Source organism: Sardina pilchardus, chromosome 21 (genome assembly GCF_963854185.1).
Source record: "Sardina pilchardus chromosome 21, fSarPil1.1, whole genome shotgun sequence".
NCBI lineage: Eukaryota > Metazoa > Chordata > Actinopteri > Clupeiformes > Clupeidae > Sardina > Sardina pilchardus.
The window spans coordinates 12,601,126-12,618,781 of NC_085014.1; the positions used below are offsets into that span (position 1 = coordinate 12,601,126).

Sequence of the window (17,656 nt, forward strand, 5' to 3'; positions counted from 1 at the left end):
ACTGTTGAGTTGTGTATTTTACATTATTATTATTATGCAACTGTAAATGCACGCATGCATGCACGCACGCATATTAAAATTGTGGCAGAATGGTAATACATGAATGTGCTAAGCGGCGCTATGCTGTCTCTGGGATACTATGTAAATTTATGACAGGCCCCAGAACGTGCCTGTCCGGACTTGAGAGGATTTGAGAATGACATTCCAAAACGTAGGGGGAGTTTCTAGTAAGAAGCCATATTGGATAAGACCGACAGAGTCGCAGCTACCGCTCTACTCAGGGAGCGAATTAAAAATATATTTTCCAGTTCATACGGTCTCGTTAACATCACAATGGCTGCCACGGACTTAGAAATACTAACCGTAAGTCACAGTCCTCTATATTTTTATCGACACAAATGTCTGTAATGCTATGTGTGCATGTCCGTGCGGGCATAGCTTCATCTATAGAATGTCAACACTAGATAAGGGGGTGTGGATACATAGTTGCACAGGCAAATTAGCATCTCCTGCGTCAAGGTAAGGCTAGCAAGTGTTGTTGAGATTATCATTCGCAGTAGTGATGCAATTCTTCATGATTTACTATAACTGGATAAGTCACCCCAGTTATGAATGCCTATTGTTTATTTTTTTTGTCTCTTCAAGTTTGACAATGCAGAGTGGTGTTTTATCCACGACAATTCTTGGGGTGTTTTCTAGTCTATGGTCTCCACAATGGTGATGATGGAAGTCAGTATTAGGATGGATGTTGCATTGATTTGACAACATTTTATAGCATGTCTATTTTTTGTCGAGAAAGTGATTGCGGCTCGTCCTTGTTGCTTGGCATAAGCAGATTACCTGGGGCAGATGGGATTTAAAGTGTTTGAACCTCACCGAACCTGCTTCTTTACCTTAGGCTACTGCGCACTCTTACATGATGAGAATTTTCGCTTTTCATTTAACTTACTACTTACAGTGCAATTCAAGTAGCCAGATAACACATAGTTTCGGCTACAACGTTAGATAACCTCGCCTATTAACTGAATATGACTGGAATCGATTGTATTAATGGCAAGTTGTTGGGACTTCTTGAGAGTTTGTTTCTCCGGTAGGGGGTGATTTCACGGGGCAGGGGCCATGGAAATGGCTTGGCCTTGTGAAATAACTAGCAAATAAAGGGCTCTTTGTACCCGGTTTCTGAGTTGACGCGCACTATAGCCGTAGAACACATGATTGTTGTGTGGATATTGCCTTCCATGGAGCCATGCGTATTATGCGGCCCAGCGTGCAGCCTTCCGTCGTCGGTCCAGGGACACTGGTGGATGATACTTCCATCATCTGGGCAATGACATATGGTAGGCCCTTTGTTTAGCTTGGACAGCTGTTTTATCTGAAGCATCTGCAACATCGTAGCGACACATAAGAGGGCAACGTCTTCTCTCTTTGTACTGTTGTTGTTGTTGTTGTTGTTTTTGTAGTGAACATGCTTTTTATTAAACAAGTTATTTCAGGAAGGTTTGCACCAATAGTCTATTAAACCTCATATAATTGTGATTGAATCAGATGGGTCAGCTAAGATTGGTGTTTTGTATCTTGATTTGTGTCCTGCAACACGTTTGCTGACTTAGCAAGAGAGAGAGACCAAAAATAGTAATAAAAGATTAATCACAGCTTGGGCCTTATAACTCCCTGCAATGATGTTCCCATCATAGTTTTCCTGTGTCGTTTTCACTTGCCTGAATAAAACATTAGGGTCCATCCCCACAGATAGTGCACAGAAAGCAAATTCGCCAAGCTGTGCAGGCTATAGAGGCCTACAGTATACTTACCCCTGTAGCTTTTCAATCCCATGCTGGAAGAACATGACATCACTCGGCAAGTATGTTCTCAGTGCTTCAGGGTTCTTAGTCAAGGACTTTTACAACCTTTTTCCATTTGATGAGGAGTTTGAGGAGGACATTTCACGTTGTCTCCTGTTTGTGGTGAATGGAATAATTTTACAGTACCTGTGGAATGTTATGCTGTAGTGCTGTTTTTCCCCCGGTGAATTTGTCCAGGGTGCTGGTTTTCTTAAAGGTGGGGGCCCCATCCCTCCACATCATGTTTGAATATAGAGGTGGTCTTGTGACCAAAATGTCCTGACCGCCAGCGTTTTCCACCCTTACTTTTGAATGGTTATACACTGTATATGAGGGTGTATTTTCCAAGCAAATGTTCAGGTTCACTGAGCCTTTTTTACAGTCTGTTGGAAAATAACCACTATGCATGCACCAAGTGTGGCAGGTTCTAACACACCCATGTACGCTAACATGCCATATTGATTTAATTCCCCTACTTTTGATTGAAGGAAACATTTAGCTCACATTTTAAGTGATGATTAAGAAAATGACACTTTTGCACACAACTGTAGGAGGAATAGAGGAAGACAATTCTGGTGAGAAGGCCGCTAGAGTGACCACTGAGAGCAGGGAAGCCTGAGTTTGTTTGGTTACTGGTGTGCATGGAATCTACTCACCATGTATAGACCAGGATGACTTTGGCAGATGGAACATTTTGAGTTCAAGTATAGATACAAAAAAAAAACAATTGTGTTCACCCGGACAATAATGGACGCTGGTATTACAGGTGAATAGAATTGTTCTTTCCTCCGCAGAGCGAAGGGATGAGGAGTCTCAGTCTCGGCGGCCATGTTGGCTTTGACAGCCTTCCTGACCAGCTGGTCAGCAAATCAGTCTCGCAGGGATTCTGCTTCAATATCCTCTGTGTAGGTGAGCACAGCCAAGCCCCCCCCCCCCCCCTCCAGGCATGTCATGCCTGGCTTTCTCTTCATAGGATTGTTATGGAATTTATTTCAAATGAAATGTCTGGAATCACTTTCAAGTTCAAATTCATGTGGCAGAAGGTTTTATCCAGATGTCATACAAGTGTGCCATTATATTATAATGAAAGTCTGAATCATTTTGGTTCTGTATTTCAGGTGAGACTGGCATTGGGAAGTCGACGTTAATGAATACTCTATTCAACACCGTGTTTGAGAATGAGGAGGCCAGTCATTATATGGAACAGGTGGTCCTCCGTCCTAAAACGTATGACCTCCAGGAGAGCAACGTCCACCTCAAACTGACCATTGTGGACACTGTGGGTTTCGGAGATCAAGTCAACAAGGAGGAAAGGTACAGTCAAAGATCCTTAAATATTGACAAGATAGAGCAACGTAATGCATCTCTATGGAAGCAAAATTCGAACAGTTCCGGTCTGCTTAAAGGGGCGTGTTGCAAAGACGTCATAGTGGGATATCGATCTCTGTCAGATTGGCAAGCAGTTCAGTTCGAATGTTAGCAGGTCTGCTTAAAGGGGGATTTAGCCCCCCTCCCCCTTGTAAAGACAGAACGCGGAAATGATCGAACGTTTGCGCCTCTCGCTCCGCTTTAACCCTCTCTGGTACAGTCGGGTTGACACCAGGGGATATTCTTTTTTATATATATATATATATATATATATATATATATATATATATATATAGGCTAATTAGTATATTAGGCTGTAATTAGTTCAATACAGAGTAAACAAATGCCAAAATAAATTTAAAAGAAAACAAGGTTTACAACAATACACAGCAATAGGAGTTTGTAAGACTTCGCCCTTTATGTTGGCTACAATAGCAGAGGGTCCCAGATCTTGTCATAGTATTTCAATCAGGGGATATTCAAAGTACGTGGTTTAGTGACAAACCTGGGTAACGTTAGATAGAGTAAGTGGTAAACCCCCTAATAGAAGAGCTGTTTGGTTGTTATTCTCCAAACAAAACATCGGGCTCTTGTTGTAGGAGGTTCACCACCGGTTCACCGGTTCAGTTACCCAGGTTTGTCACTAAAAAAACACATACTTGGAATACCCCCCAGTGCCATTTTGTCTGCTAGTAGGAGTTTTGTGGTGATTACTCTGAGTTTTTTTTTTTCAGTAAGAATGATACTTTTGTGCCTCGCATTCAGTGTCCTCTCTGGTGGAATGATGTGCTTTTTGGCACCGCAGGCTGTGTTTTGGCTTGAGTCTCTATGAGTCTTTGAGTAGGCATGAAGAACAAGAAGCTGAACGTGATGATCGAGTAACGTAATGCCAGTTCTTGAGAAATGTGCAGGCATTTTTTCCCTCACACCTGTGTGCCAGTATTTCTTTCACAGAATGAGACACAAAAATGTCACCTTGGCACTTGTTAACAGTTTTGTGTCTCAACTTCTGATCTGGAGGCATTGTAAAACATGAATGTACCTTGAATGAAATTGAATAACGAGTCAATTGGTCTTTCCTCTGTTCTTATCCTGAACAGTTGAAGACCACAGCCATTTGTATTATGTGTGTATAACATGTGTGTATAAAATGTGTATAACATATGTGTTTGAACTAACCGGAACAAATTCACTAAGAATGCCATCAGATTAGTGACAAAACAGAAAATGTTTTCTAAAGGCCGTTGGCCTTCTCTCTCATTCTTCCCTAACAGCTTTAAGCCCATAGTGGACTACATTGACACACAGTTTGAGAACTACCTCCAGGAGGAACTGAAAATAAAGCGCTCCCTCTTCAACTACCATGACACCAGAATCCACGTCTGTTTGTATTTTATTGCCCCCACGGGACATTCACTCAAGTCACTGGATTTGGTCACCATGAAAAAGCTGGACAGTAAGGTAATTTGTGGTAAAATTGTTAGTATAACTGTTGACAGTGCTATGTCTCTGACAATGCGTGTCTACATTTGTTGGTGTTTTGATTGCCTACTGTTGTATACAGAACAGCAATAGACATACTGTCTGTATTTATTAGTGGAGTGGATTCATTAATGTACTGTAGTTTAAATGATTGCTTTTCCTCTCGATATGTCTTCCTTTAACACTTGTAACTCTTTGTTCATGTTGTTTATGTTGAAAAATCTGTAAAGTGTATCTCGTTTTATTCTTGAGAAATGTACCAACTCCTCCTCAAAGAGGCAGCGACATTGTGTCTCTCAGTCTTTGATCTAAATGTTTTTGTTTTGACTCAGGTAAATATTATCCCCATCATTGCGAAAGCTGACACAATCTCCAAAAGTGAGCTTCACAAGTTCAAGATCAAGGTGATGAGCGAGTTAGTGAGCAACGGTGTCCAGATCTATCAGTTCCCCACAGAAGATGAGGCTATCTCAGAGATCAACTCCTCCATGAATGTGCGTTTCTGGTGGATGATTTAACTTCAACTTCAAAATGTGAATTCCCCCCTATTCATGGGTTTTATCAGGTCCCTTTCCACAGGTGTATGAAATCAAGCACCATGATTATCAATGCAGACTGCATGGTGCTTGATTAATATACCTGTGGAAAGGGACCTGATGAAACCATGAATATCATATGTTATGTGCTCTTTACTCTGATATAAAAATAAAACCCTTTGACCCATGTTGTTCCTATGTAGGCCAACGTGGCTGGCCCTGAGCTGTACCTGGTGTGCCCAGCAGGGGGCGGTGTTGACGTGGGAATGTTTTTGTTGTGCAGGCTCATCTGCCCTTTGCGGTGGTGGGGAGCAGCGAGGAGGTGAAAGTGGGAAACAAAATGGTGAGAGCCAGACAGTACCCATGGGGAGCAGTTCAGGGTAAGCACGCATACGGACACGCACACACACACACGCACACACACACACACACGCACACACACACACACACACACACACACACACACACCCACACCCACACCCACACCCACACCCACACCCACACCCACACCCACACACACACACGCACACATGTACACAAACGCACACACACGCACACACACACACACACACAAACACACACACACACACACACACACACAGACACATTCACACACACACACCCAAATGGCCATGTGCCCTGGACACTTCTGCTCGTACTGTCCTTGGATGGTATGTGTTCATGTGTTTTATGACATTTGCAAGAAACCAGCTGAGGTCGTTCTTTTTACGTGTGATTAAGAACTCATGTCTCCTCTTTAGTTAGAGTGTCTGTGTTATTTTTCAATTACACATCACAGCAGAAATGTTGGCTGCGCAGAATTATTCATCACCCTTAGTTCGTCACCCTGGTTATTTAAGACCAGTCTACAGGTGGTGGAGTGATTTGATTTACATATTAATTTGCCCTGTACAGCCTCCGTTATGGAACTCTCATTCAGAATTGTGTCTTGTCACCTTTAAAATGTAAGTGTGGCTGTGCCTTGAGATGTTCAGAATTTCCTGAGCCGTTCTTCTTACTCCTTTATAAGGTTGAGGCCATAGCTTTATTGATCGACACAGCAGGCAGCCGCCTCAGAATGGCCTCTTTGAGGCAATAAAAAAAACCAGCGGCTCGGAAATGTTGTTAAAAAGTTTTATAGTTGCCGTAGCGGCAGGCCTTCAGCAGCCAACCCAAATGGAATAACGCTTCTAATGTGAACTTCTTTTTTTTTTTTTGGTGGAACTTTTTCATTTGCAGTGGAAAACGAGAGCCACTGTGATTTTGTGCGTCTGCGGGAGATGCTGATCAGGGTGAACATGGAGGACCTGCGGGAGCAGACGCACGCTCGCCACTACGAGCTCTACCGCCGCTGCAAGCTGGAGGAGATGGGCTTCAAGGACACGGACCCCGACAACGAGCCCTTCAGGTACAGTAGACACAATACCAACGCAACGCTGTGCCGCGGCGTACTGATATCCGCTCGCACAGCGCAAAACAGTCATGGGTGTAGGAGGGAGGGTGTAGGAGGGAGGGTGTTTCTCATGGAAGTAGGAGGGAGGGTGATTCTCATGGAACTAGGAGGGAGGGTGTTTCTCATGGAAGTAGGAGGGAGGGTGTTTCTCATGGAACTAGGAGGGAGGGTGATTCTCATGGAACTAGGAGGGAGGGTGTTTCTCATGGAACTAGGAGGGAGGGTGTTGTGATGTAGTGTTATCAAAACAAACTTGAGAAAAAATGTGCCAGTGTATGCAAACATACGTACGTGCAGAATGCAGAATGCCTTTTTTATGCCTTTAATGATAGGATTGTAGAGAGAGACAGGAAGTGAGTGGGAGAGAGCGTTGGGGTGGGATCTGGAAAGGACCAGGGGGCGGGAATCGAACCCGGGTCGCCTGTGTGTGGTGCAGGTGCCCCAGCCAGTCACGCCACGGCTGGGGCCAGCACCCTAGCCAATTTGAAACAGATGCACTCCAACCAGACAGAAAAACACAAGCTTACAAGGACAGCTGATTTTTTTTTTAAGTGTCAAAGAAAACTCTAGGCTCTTGTCTTCATTAGGAAGAGCCTGCCAAGCCAAACTATACAGAAATGTATAGTCTGGAGTCGGACCATTCACAGAGCTGAAGCCTGTGGGTGGGATGAACCGGTGTCTTTCAAACTACTGTGCACGTAATAGGCCAGCAAAACGGCAAATACATCCTTCTTTAAAACGAATGACTTGAGTGCTTCTTTCTGCTCAACCTTCAAAGAAAAGCCCAAGTCTAACTCTTCCAAAGCCAATTCAAACGAGCGCAGTTTGTCATCTTTCATTGTTCTCTATGGTTGTTGCAACACGGTCTCACACCCAACTCGTCGAACGAGGACGCATGGTCAACCCCCTGGCGCCAATATCGGAAGCCGAAGGTGAGCTAAGGCGGGCTCAAGGACTCCGTATACAGATAGAGCGTTCTGATTGGACAGGCTGACTTGGTGCCGAACGCAGGCTTGGCCTTAACGGTGCGACCCTAGACCATCCCGCTAGGCAAAAAATATTTTTTGCCGCTAGGGTGCGTCTAGATTCCTAGGCTACATTAGGATGTCAAATTGCAGCAAACAATTTCCTACAAGAAGCCATCTGTGGTGTTGCTGCACATTGGCTGCCTGACTTTATTCTCTTTATCCTTTACCCTGTTTCCTCATCGACAGTCTCCAGGAAACGTACGAAGCCAAGAGGAAGGAGTTCCTTGGCGATCTGCAGCGCAAGGAGGAGGGAATGAGACAGATGTTTGTAAACAGGGTGAAGGAGACCGAGGCAGAGCTGAAGGAGAAGGAGCGAGAGGTGAGGGTCGGGTGGGTTGCCATCCCTTGCCGTTGATTGATTGATTGATTGATTGGTTGATTGATTGATTGATTGATTGATTGATTGATTGATTAATTGATTTCTGGATCAAGACAATAAGACAGTAATCCAAAGGCTGACATAACTGTTAAAGTTAAATGTGACCCTGCAAAGCGAAACCAGTCGCTTCGCTAAAATTTACAAAATTAAGTTATTGTGCTCACATGAACGGCCATAAACTAAGCTTTCCAACGATATGTATATCGAGGGTATTACACAAACTATCGCTAAGATAACCGCATCCAAAGTTGACATGGTTCTCCTGTCACGATATGCCAGAAGAGGAGAAATCACCTTTTTAAGCAGCGGGGATAACGGGAATGACTGCAAATGTGTTGAATCTTCGTCGGATTTAACAGTAAAAACGTATGATTTTCCGTGAAATGAGTTCACTATATGAAACTGTAGACGGTATACTGTCGAATTATGTGAAAACATGAAATTCAACATTTTAACCTGGAAGTTTGTTTATTGTGGATTTTCTCAAAATAACGTAGTGCGCAAAGCGACTGATTTAGCGTTGAAGGGTCACAAATACTTATTTCCGGCATGGTCCTTGGTGGAAACACAGGAAACAAATAGACAAGAAGCCGACAAACTCAGACTAAAAAGGCATTCAGTATTACGAGGGAGAAAAAGACATCACATAAAAGAACCTACAAACTACTACTACTTATCACACATTTCTATTCTGTTGTTATCTACTGAGAACTTAAGTACTGAGAGTGTTGTATTCTGTTGTACATTGAGCCCTTTTTGTTGCCATTGGCTGATGTGCAGCTGTGCCGTCTCTTTTTATGTCACAAGTTACACAATTTATGTGTAGAGATTTTAAATGTGTAGTAGTTGTATTACAGTACATGCAGGGGCACAATCACATCTTCAGACTAGCCCTACTTTAAGGTTTTTTATATTATTGTTATCATTTGAAAGGCTCGATATTCCCCAAGCTGCATTTCTCACACAAAGAGGCACATTTAGAGGGCAGTAAACAGTACCATCATCCCCATGTAGATAAGTGGACCTCTAGGGACACCACTCCTCTCACTGATGAATGCCTTGAAAGCCTAATGTTGCTATTAGGCTGAAATCTCAAGAATATTTCTTTGGAACTAACTAGAATGTAGAAAACTTTAAATGCCAAAAGAGTCAGCTCTCCCAGGGAAGACTGGAGAGCTCGATGGTGGTGAAAAGCACAGCTGTGGATGGTGGTAGCGTAGTCGTTAAGGAGCTAGGCTTGCATGCAGTAGCCTGAGAAGTTGTGGGTTCAATTCCCGGCTTGCACTGTTGCGCACTTAACCCCAGGTTTCTCCAGGGAGAATTGCCCTTGTAATATAATAATAATGTCATATATTATAATATTATTATAATAATATAACTGACATAAAAGACTGACTTATACAACATTATAATATTATTGTAATAATATAACTGACATAAAAGACTGACTTATAAAATATTATAATAATATTATAATAATAAAACTGACATAAAAAACTGAGATAAAAGTGTCTGCTGAATGAATATAAGCAGCGCTTGGGCATAATAATGTGGACAAACTCTAATGGTGTCCCACATGTGTGTCTGGTGGTGGCGGCGGCGGCGGCGGCTAGCTGCACGACAGGTTTGAGCTGCTGAAGCGCACGCACCAGGAGGAGAAGAGGAGTGTGGAGGAGAAGAGGAGGGACCTGGAGGAGGACATGAACTCCTTCAACCGCAGGAAGGTGGCGGCCGAGACGCTGCAGGGCCAGGCCTTCCAGGCCGCCTCACAGCTGTCAATCAAGAAGGACAAGGACAAGAAGAAGTAAGTCTTGAAGTCTCGCTCTCTCTCTCTCTCTCTCTCTCTCTCTCTGTAGTTATCTCACCACCCTCCCCTGTCTCTGCCCTCTATGTTTTCTGTCTTTCTTTCTTTCTCTCTTTCTTTCTTTCTTTTTTTCTTTCTGGCTATCTACTGTACTTCTTTTACTATTTCTTTGTGCCTTTATCCTTCTGTGTCTAGAAGCAGCATCATTTGTTCCCCCTCCCCTCCTCTCTCTCTCTCTCTCGCTCTTTCTCTCTATCTTTCTCTCTCTCTCTCTCATCCTCCTTCACTGAGGCCCTCTGTTTCTCTGTGAGAGCTGCTGTTTTCTCTTGTGTAGGAGGTTTTTTTCTTCTTCTCCTTCTTTCATTTGCTTTGGCCCTGGTCCTCACCCGTTCATAGCAGGGTCCTTGTGGCAGGGGCGGGCGGGTGGCTGGGTGGTGGAGAGTTGGGGGGCGGGCGGAGGCACAGAACGCGGCGCATAGCGTAGCGCTGGTGCCCGCTGGCGGCAGCTGGCGCGCCGTGGCAGGTGACGCAGACAGATTGCGGGTGACGCAGCAGGCGCGGGCACAGCAGGAGTCGCAGGTTGTCTGGCGCTGACCGCTGTGCGGAGCGCCACACTTGTGCGGCGGCTGATGAAATTACGCCAGCAGCCCGTCTGCCTCGTATGTCCTCATTCTGAGGAGAAATGGTTCTTGCAGCTTGTCCTTACAGAGGAGCCCTTCAAACCAGGCCTCATTTACAACCCTTAAAGCCTCGCTGTAGGCCTCCTGTAGTGAGTTTCTTTGGACTTTTTGTGCTGTTTCTGGCAGTGTCTGTCAAGTTGCAGCCATTTTTTGACATTGTTGCTAATGGGCATGATGTTTTCTACAATTCTGTTTCCAAAAAAGTTCAGATGCTATGCAAAATGCAAATAAGTGGCAAAGACAACATTTTTGAAAATAGACATTTCCTTTTATTGTTTTTTTATATTATTATTTGAATTTTGATGCCAGTGATTCATTTTTAAGAAATTGGGAAATGGGCATGTTTTACCACTGTGTTTATCACCGCCTCTTCTAACAGCCTCTGAATGTGTGGACTTTGAGGAGACCAGTGGAGACCATTTCTGAAGTTTTGAGAATGAAATGTTGTCCCATTCTTGAGAGATACAGTACAGGAGTTCAGCTGCTCAGCAGTTTTCGCTGTTATGTGTTATTCGGTTTATGTGGCAAATGTGACTAGTCTGAACTGCAGGCAGGCCATTTTAACACCTGGAAATGTTGCCGAGCCTGTGCAGTGATTGTCACTACAGAATCATATCTGTTTCTAATACAGTGCCAGACAAGAGACTGAAAATCACGGCCATTTCAGCCCTGTCCGTTGCACACAGATACTGTATATCTCTGGATTCTCTAAAATTGAATATTATGAACTGTGGATTATGACATTTTAGCATTTTTATGTTGATGGCTGGTTGATGGTACTTGGCTGCACACTTCAGAGTAGTAAATAATACCTTCCAATCTTTACTCTGACTTTCTAGAATGCTTCTTTCATAACCTGTCATGTTGCCAGTTAGCCTAATTCATTTTAAAATATCCCTACTTGTGTTTTCTTTTAGCATTTTTAGAGGGCATTCAAAATCAGCTTATATTTCTCAGAAAGCTGTAACATTTCTCAGTCTCAACTCCTGGTATGTTGTCTATGTTCTGTTTTGAATGACATGGGCTCACTAATTAATCATCACATTCTGATTCTATTTAGATTTCACACAACGTCCCAACATTTTTTTTATTTTTTTAACCCTTTGAGGGTCTAACATTACACTCTTCTACTGAGGCTAAACAGTGTCAAACTGTCTCACCTGACTTCCTGTTAGTGATGCTTAGTTAAGAAAGTTTGGTGGCCTTTCAGACACTTCATTAACTGCCAGACCTTATTGGTTGGTACTTTGTCGACCAATTTGTTTGTTCATTTGACTCTATGAGGGAACCTGGAACAATGACAGAGACAGAGTATATCCTCAGTGATACTGAACTGCCGCACAAAAAAGGCCTCACTAAAAGTCATGACTTCGCTTGACTAGCTGTGCCTTGACGGTGCTCTTTGAGGTCTGTTCATCAGAATGCCTGCCTGTCTACATGCCTTCCTGTCTGCCTATACCTGCCTTGAACGCTTGCCTGTCTGTCCTTCTGTGTTGCTGTCTGTCTACCTGCATGCCTCCTCCCTGTCTCTCTCTCTCTCTCCCTGTCTGTCTGCACGCTTGGCTGTCTGTCATGGTTCAGTTGGGTCCTGAGATGCCAGCGCGTCTCGTATGCTCTGTCACGGTAGAACCCGCCCAGTTTTCGCTCTCTGACAGAGCCCAGGATGAAAGCGCCGTCATTGAGAACAACGGCGCCTGAATCGGTTCCCAGTCAGGAGGGGGGGCTGCAGATAGACATTGTTCTTTATCTCGTGCTCTTGATCTCCATACTCCCACAGCGGTGCGTGACGGCGCTTTAAAAGGGCACTAATGATGTGCCAGGGTTCCGTTTCGCCAGTTACTGCATTTATTCATTTATAATTCATTTGTGTTTGCTGGGATTTATCAGCCGGGCTGAGGGAATCACACTTGAGGATATGTTATTTTTAATTGGCCTCATTGCAAGATGGTGGCTGATGTCACTGATTTATTTTTATACGGGTAAAAAAAGCGTATTGTTCAGCGCCCTCTGTTGGCTGGATGGGGATGAGTGGCACATCAAAAATCGGGTGTTTGGCATCACAGCAGCTTCAGCAAGTCCTCCGCTTCTTCCTCCTCCCCCTTCTCATCCTCCTCAGTTTGACCAAAGAGAAATCGCATTTGCTCTTAATTACATTTGCTGATAGAATATGTAAATGTGATGCATGAAATAGAAGATGTAAATGAAAATATTATCAGTTTTCATCGTCATATCCCCCCCTCCCCTCTCCTATTTTTTTCTTCTTTCAGTTGATTTCCATCCTCACAGCAACCAAGAGCATCCAGGGATTTGTCTTCCATCTCCATAGCAACACAAGTGTGTGTGTGTGTGTGTGTGTGTGTGTGTGTGTGTGTGTGTGTGTGTGTGTGTGTGTGTGTGTGTGTGTGTGTGTGTGTGTGTGTGTGCGCGCACACGTGTCTATTGCATTGCATTGCCTTTTTTTTTACCATTCCGTCTTTGGAGAGCAGTGCTGTTACAAATGCATGCCAAGACTAGGTATTCTCCAGCAGATAGTGACGTGTCAATCAACATTCTCACCTCATGTGATTGGAGCAGGGGGAGGATGGAGGAGGTGCTTCAGTCTGGCTGATATGTTTATGTTTGTAGGCATCTCTGAGAGCATCATAATGTTATCATGTTCCAGTTTGCATGAACTGAACACGTAGACTTAACAGGATCCAATGAGGCTTCTACCATTCCACTTACGATGTTAACATGGCATGATGTGTCAAATGTCTGTTGATGAAAATACAAGTATGGATGCATACAATGTGAACTTATAAAGCTGATGATTAATATAAAATATGTTTGTAGTGTCTTACAATGAAAACAAAGCCTTGAAGGGTTTGTTTTTTAATAATTTAATCACGCTCCTTTTTATCATTCTAAATAGTTTTATACTTAACCAAATATACATTTTGATACGTTGAATTTTAAGTGTGGGTGAACTTAAAATTGGAGTTGACGACCTGTTTCCAGAGAGGACAGTATAATTAGGGCTCACTCAGAAGCCCACTCAGAACTAAGCAATAGAATCTCATGTACTCCTCATTTGTACTTCAAATAATATTAATAATAAAAAAAAACACTGACGATATGTTTCACATTATTCGTGTTTGTGTTTGTGTTTGTTTGTCATGTTTCCACCAATCCCCCCCAAAATGCCCCTTTTCGCCTTTATCCCGCATGATCACCCTTCACCCCATTGGTCACTGTAACTATTTTACATGGCCAGTCTGTCACATGACCCATGCTTGCCTTACAATGGTCACATGTGTCTGATTGAAAAGAGTTTGGGTTGATGAACAGACCTCAGTCTGTTCCATTTTGATTGAGGTTTTGCTAATTCCTCACTGAATGCTGCATGTGTGGGACTGTGCCAAACTGCACCAGGCCTGGGATAAAGACCCTCAAGGCTAGCTTGTGGCTTTTGATCATAATCCCGACCTGCCCCCAAGAAACAACAGTCCAAAAAGTCCATCACAAGATTGGAATAATTGTCTTTTCAGCCCTATGCATTCCTGGTCAGTAATTGTAACTTATGAGTATTCATGTTAATTCTCATTTTCTTTCTCTCCCTTTCTTTCCACCTCTCTCTCTTTTCTTCCACAATAGCTTCTTTACTCTTCCTTCTGCGTGCTCCCTAACCGCTGGAAGAAATTTAAATTAGAAGATTTCATTTGAGCCACAATAGTTCTTGCCAAAGGATTTACAGACCTATATGAAACTTAACAATTAAGCTCCTTTTCTCTCTTCTGTGGTAGAAGATATATTTGAAGTGTTCTGTGATTTTAAAATTGCATACACAGCCTACCCCTTATAAATCAACATAAACTTACCCTATCAACTGATTATCCTTTCCAGACTGTGAAGAGACATTAAGATAGCATATTAACATTCATGCATGTTTATCAGGGGTTTTCCTATTCGCTAATATGCGCTTATCCTTTAACCAACCAATACAGTTGGTTGCTCTTGTGTTGCCACCTACAACTAGTGATGATGACATTTCTGCACTGTGAAATGCAATACATACTGTCAGCCACCAGGGGGGGTGTCTGAGAGCTAACGTTCTTTCCAGAAAAAAAAGCACTTTACCAGAGACTGACTAGAAGCTTGAAGTATGTTCTGGAAAGATCCTCAGTGTTTGTTCAGTTTTCAGCAGTCAGCATTTAAATATTATATATAATGCAAAATAATGCAGTATGTTTACTAGAATGTTGTCTTCCCTTTATAAAATGATACGATTACTTGATGAAAAGCATTCAATTATGATCTCAAAGTTTGTACTTGACTGTCTTGAATAAAGTTTTTCCTGACTAAAACTACTATATCAGACTGTCATGTTTATTTTGTATGGCTTCAAAATGTGTGGGTGTGATTTTTGTTATGACTACTAGCCTGCCTGCATAGAAATACAATCAACCAACGAATGCAAGGGGACATTGCAGGGACATGGGAGAGGCATGATGTTTCTGTTATTGAATTGCTTTCGTATTTATTCAAATTCTACCCATATTTGTGCCAGTTTATATAAGCGATAAGCCTATAATACACTGACAGAATTAGAAAGACTGCCAATGGAACAGAGTGGTTGACTAAGTAATATTGCAGATGTAAATCATACTGTATGTTGTGAATAATGTCAATAATAAAAACAAGCATGGTCCAATAATATTTCCACAATTGCACAACTATGCTTCTATTGATTAAGCAGATAGCTGCCTCAAGAAAACAGAGTTAGGGGGAGAAAACAGGGGTGTCTGACCAAATTAGTGAAGCAATACACTGTTTCAGGGACAAATTGAGATTAGAAAACATGCTGAAGAGGGAATTTTAGGGATCTCTAGTGTTTCCTATTACCCAATAGAGTTTTGGTTCAGAATGGCATTTGAAAATGGACCCAATTTTCCCCAATACTGCCAGATCCTTAGTCAGTACACTATTATCCTCCCAGAGTGTGGGTTGCACTGGCATAGTTTTGTAACCGTGTCAGGCTCCCTCGTCTCTTTTCACTGCTTGTCCAAAGTCCTCTCATTCTCCCGCAGTGAATCTGCCTCATTTCAGTTTGTTGCCTACCATCATTAACAGCGTGCAATGAAAGCACCATCAAACCATCTCTCTAGTCATCACCACCATCTTTGCTAAAAACAAAAAGATAATTATACAAATAAAAAAATGCCCATGATCAATTTGTTACAACTACCCTGTCAGAATATTAACCTGTTGAGGAGTGAATTATTTTCCAACTTCCTTCTAGAATTCAACGCAAACAATCTATAGTTTCAGTATTCTGTATACAGTTTGTGGGGAAAATCTCGGAGGGTAATTGTCTCATCATAATGCGGAACTCTCAGTTCACCGAACATTCTAATCACATATTTGTGACCAGGAACTTTGCAATGCATTGATACATGATGCACTAGGGCCAGTAGCCTAATTGTTGCTGCAGTGATAGGCCTATGCCATGGCTCTAGAGACAAACTATGGATTGCACGTCTTCATAGGCTCAATGTTTTTGACTGAAAGAACGGGTAATTCTTCTGGAGTAGACAAATACCAGTTTCTCCACTACAAGTGGAGAAGCCTCAGGCCTTGGTCAAATGTCAAAAACTGCAGCTTTTTGATATTTCATATGCATGATTTTACGCATGCGCATGCGCACACACACACACACACACACACACACACACATAGTAGTGTAAAAGAATTTGTGAACCATTTACGTGTATCATAATTAGCTGAAATTATGCAACACCCCTTACAATTCCCCTTTCAATTGGTACTATAACAACCAGCCTTGAATCAATGCACCTGTTGTCCTTAGGACTAAATATTAAAGGCTTTGGGTCACAGAGATCCACAGAATTCCAGAAGAGGTTATTTTGATTACTTGTAGTATCAGGGTTTACATAACAAATTATGTGTATGGAATGATTTGAAACTCACTCTGAAAAAACGGAAAGCAATTCATCTGGAGTGTTACACTGTCACTGTCACTGTTCTCTCCTCTGCCTCACCTCTGCCTCACCTCTCCAGGATAAAGCGAGCCTTCTACTCCAGCAGCCATATGGGTTTCCTCTGTCATTCACCTTACACCACCCTGCTTGCCTGTTGTTTACTGTGGGGAACCTGGGCCCTTAAGATCCCTGCTGAAAAAATCAGCCTGACCAGCTAAAGGTGGTTTGCTGGTTGACCAGCTTGTTAACCAGCTTATTTGACCACCCTATGATGGTTGACCAGCTAGACCAGCAAAACTCTCGCGAAAACACACCTTCAGCTGGTTTACCCAGCTTACGATGGTCATTCAGCTGGTTTTGATTGTCGTACCACCTCAAGCTGGTCATTTTAGTTGGTGTTGCTGGTCTACATTGCTGGTTTTTACTGGCCATGCCAGCTTATGTTGGTCATTCTAGAAAACCAGCTTGACCATCTTTGTCAAGCTTGACAGGCTGGTCACCAGCATGACCATCTTAAACCAGCTGTATCCCAAACGACAGGCTGGTCACACCAGCACGACCAGCTTCCTCAGATGGTCACGCCAGCATGTCTAGCTGGTTGTCTAACCAGCTACACCAGCAAAGACCAGCAATAGCTGGAAGAAAACCAGCAAAGACCAGCTAAAACCAGCTAAAACCAGCTACCAGCCTAAGCTGGTGTCTTGCTGTTTTTTTCAGCAGGGATGGTATACCTTCACCACCGTGGGACGGTAATGTTGGAGATTGAACGTTCCATAATATCTGGGTTCATTGAATTCAACCAGAGCCTTATAGATAGGGTGAAAGCCCTCATCCTGAGATAGATGTGCCTGTCCCTCAGCCAGTAAGAGAGGTAGAGCAACAACTTTGGAGGTCCACCAGACCAGTCAAACCAAAGTGTCTTCATGTGACCAGTCAGGAGAACCTTCCTGGCTTTTAGAACTTTACATTGTTGCAGAACAGAATCTTTGGTTAGAATGTTTGAAACTCCTCTGCTGAAGGGACTGTCATTTGAAGTCTGTGAACTGTGAACTCTTGTGTGAAATTAGGTCAATCTGTATCCTTTTGCATACCATTTGTGTTTCTTCA

The 17,656-nt window shown here is 42.9% G+C and overlaps 1 protein-coding gene across 3 annotated transcripts; it reads left to right on the plus strand.

The window, feature by feature from the left end:
- The first annotated feature begins 228 nt into the window (after positions 1-228).
- Positions 229-14,920, plus strand: LOC134068960 (septin-8-A-like). Of its 3 annotated transcripts, none has more exons than XM_062524787.1 (10): positions 229-363; positions 2,636-2,750; positions 2,960-3,155; positions 4,484-4,670; positions 5,024-5,185; positions 5,511-5,607; positions 6,467-6,635; positions 7,895-8,027; positions 9,701-9,891; positions 14,205-14,920. In XM_062524787.1, exons 1-10 carry the CDS (start codon positions 334-336, stop codon positions 14,257-14,259), a joined length of 1,335 nt encoding a protein of 444 aa, XP_062380771.1. In that variant the 5' UTR covers positions 229-333; the 3' UTR covers positions 14,260-14,920. The 3 variants fall into 3 exon arrangements, with proteins under 3 accessions (XP_062380771.1, XP_062380773.1, XP_062380772.1); XM_062524789.1 differs by lacking the exon at positions 14,205-14,920 and adding an exon at positions 12,839-13,660; XM_062524788.1 differs by lacking the exon at positions 229-363 and adding an exon at positions 1,238-1,337.
- Positions 14,921-17,656: the final 2,736 nt, after the last annotated feature.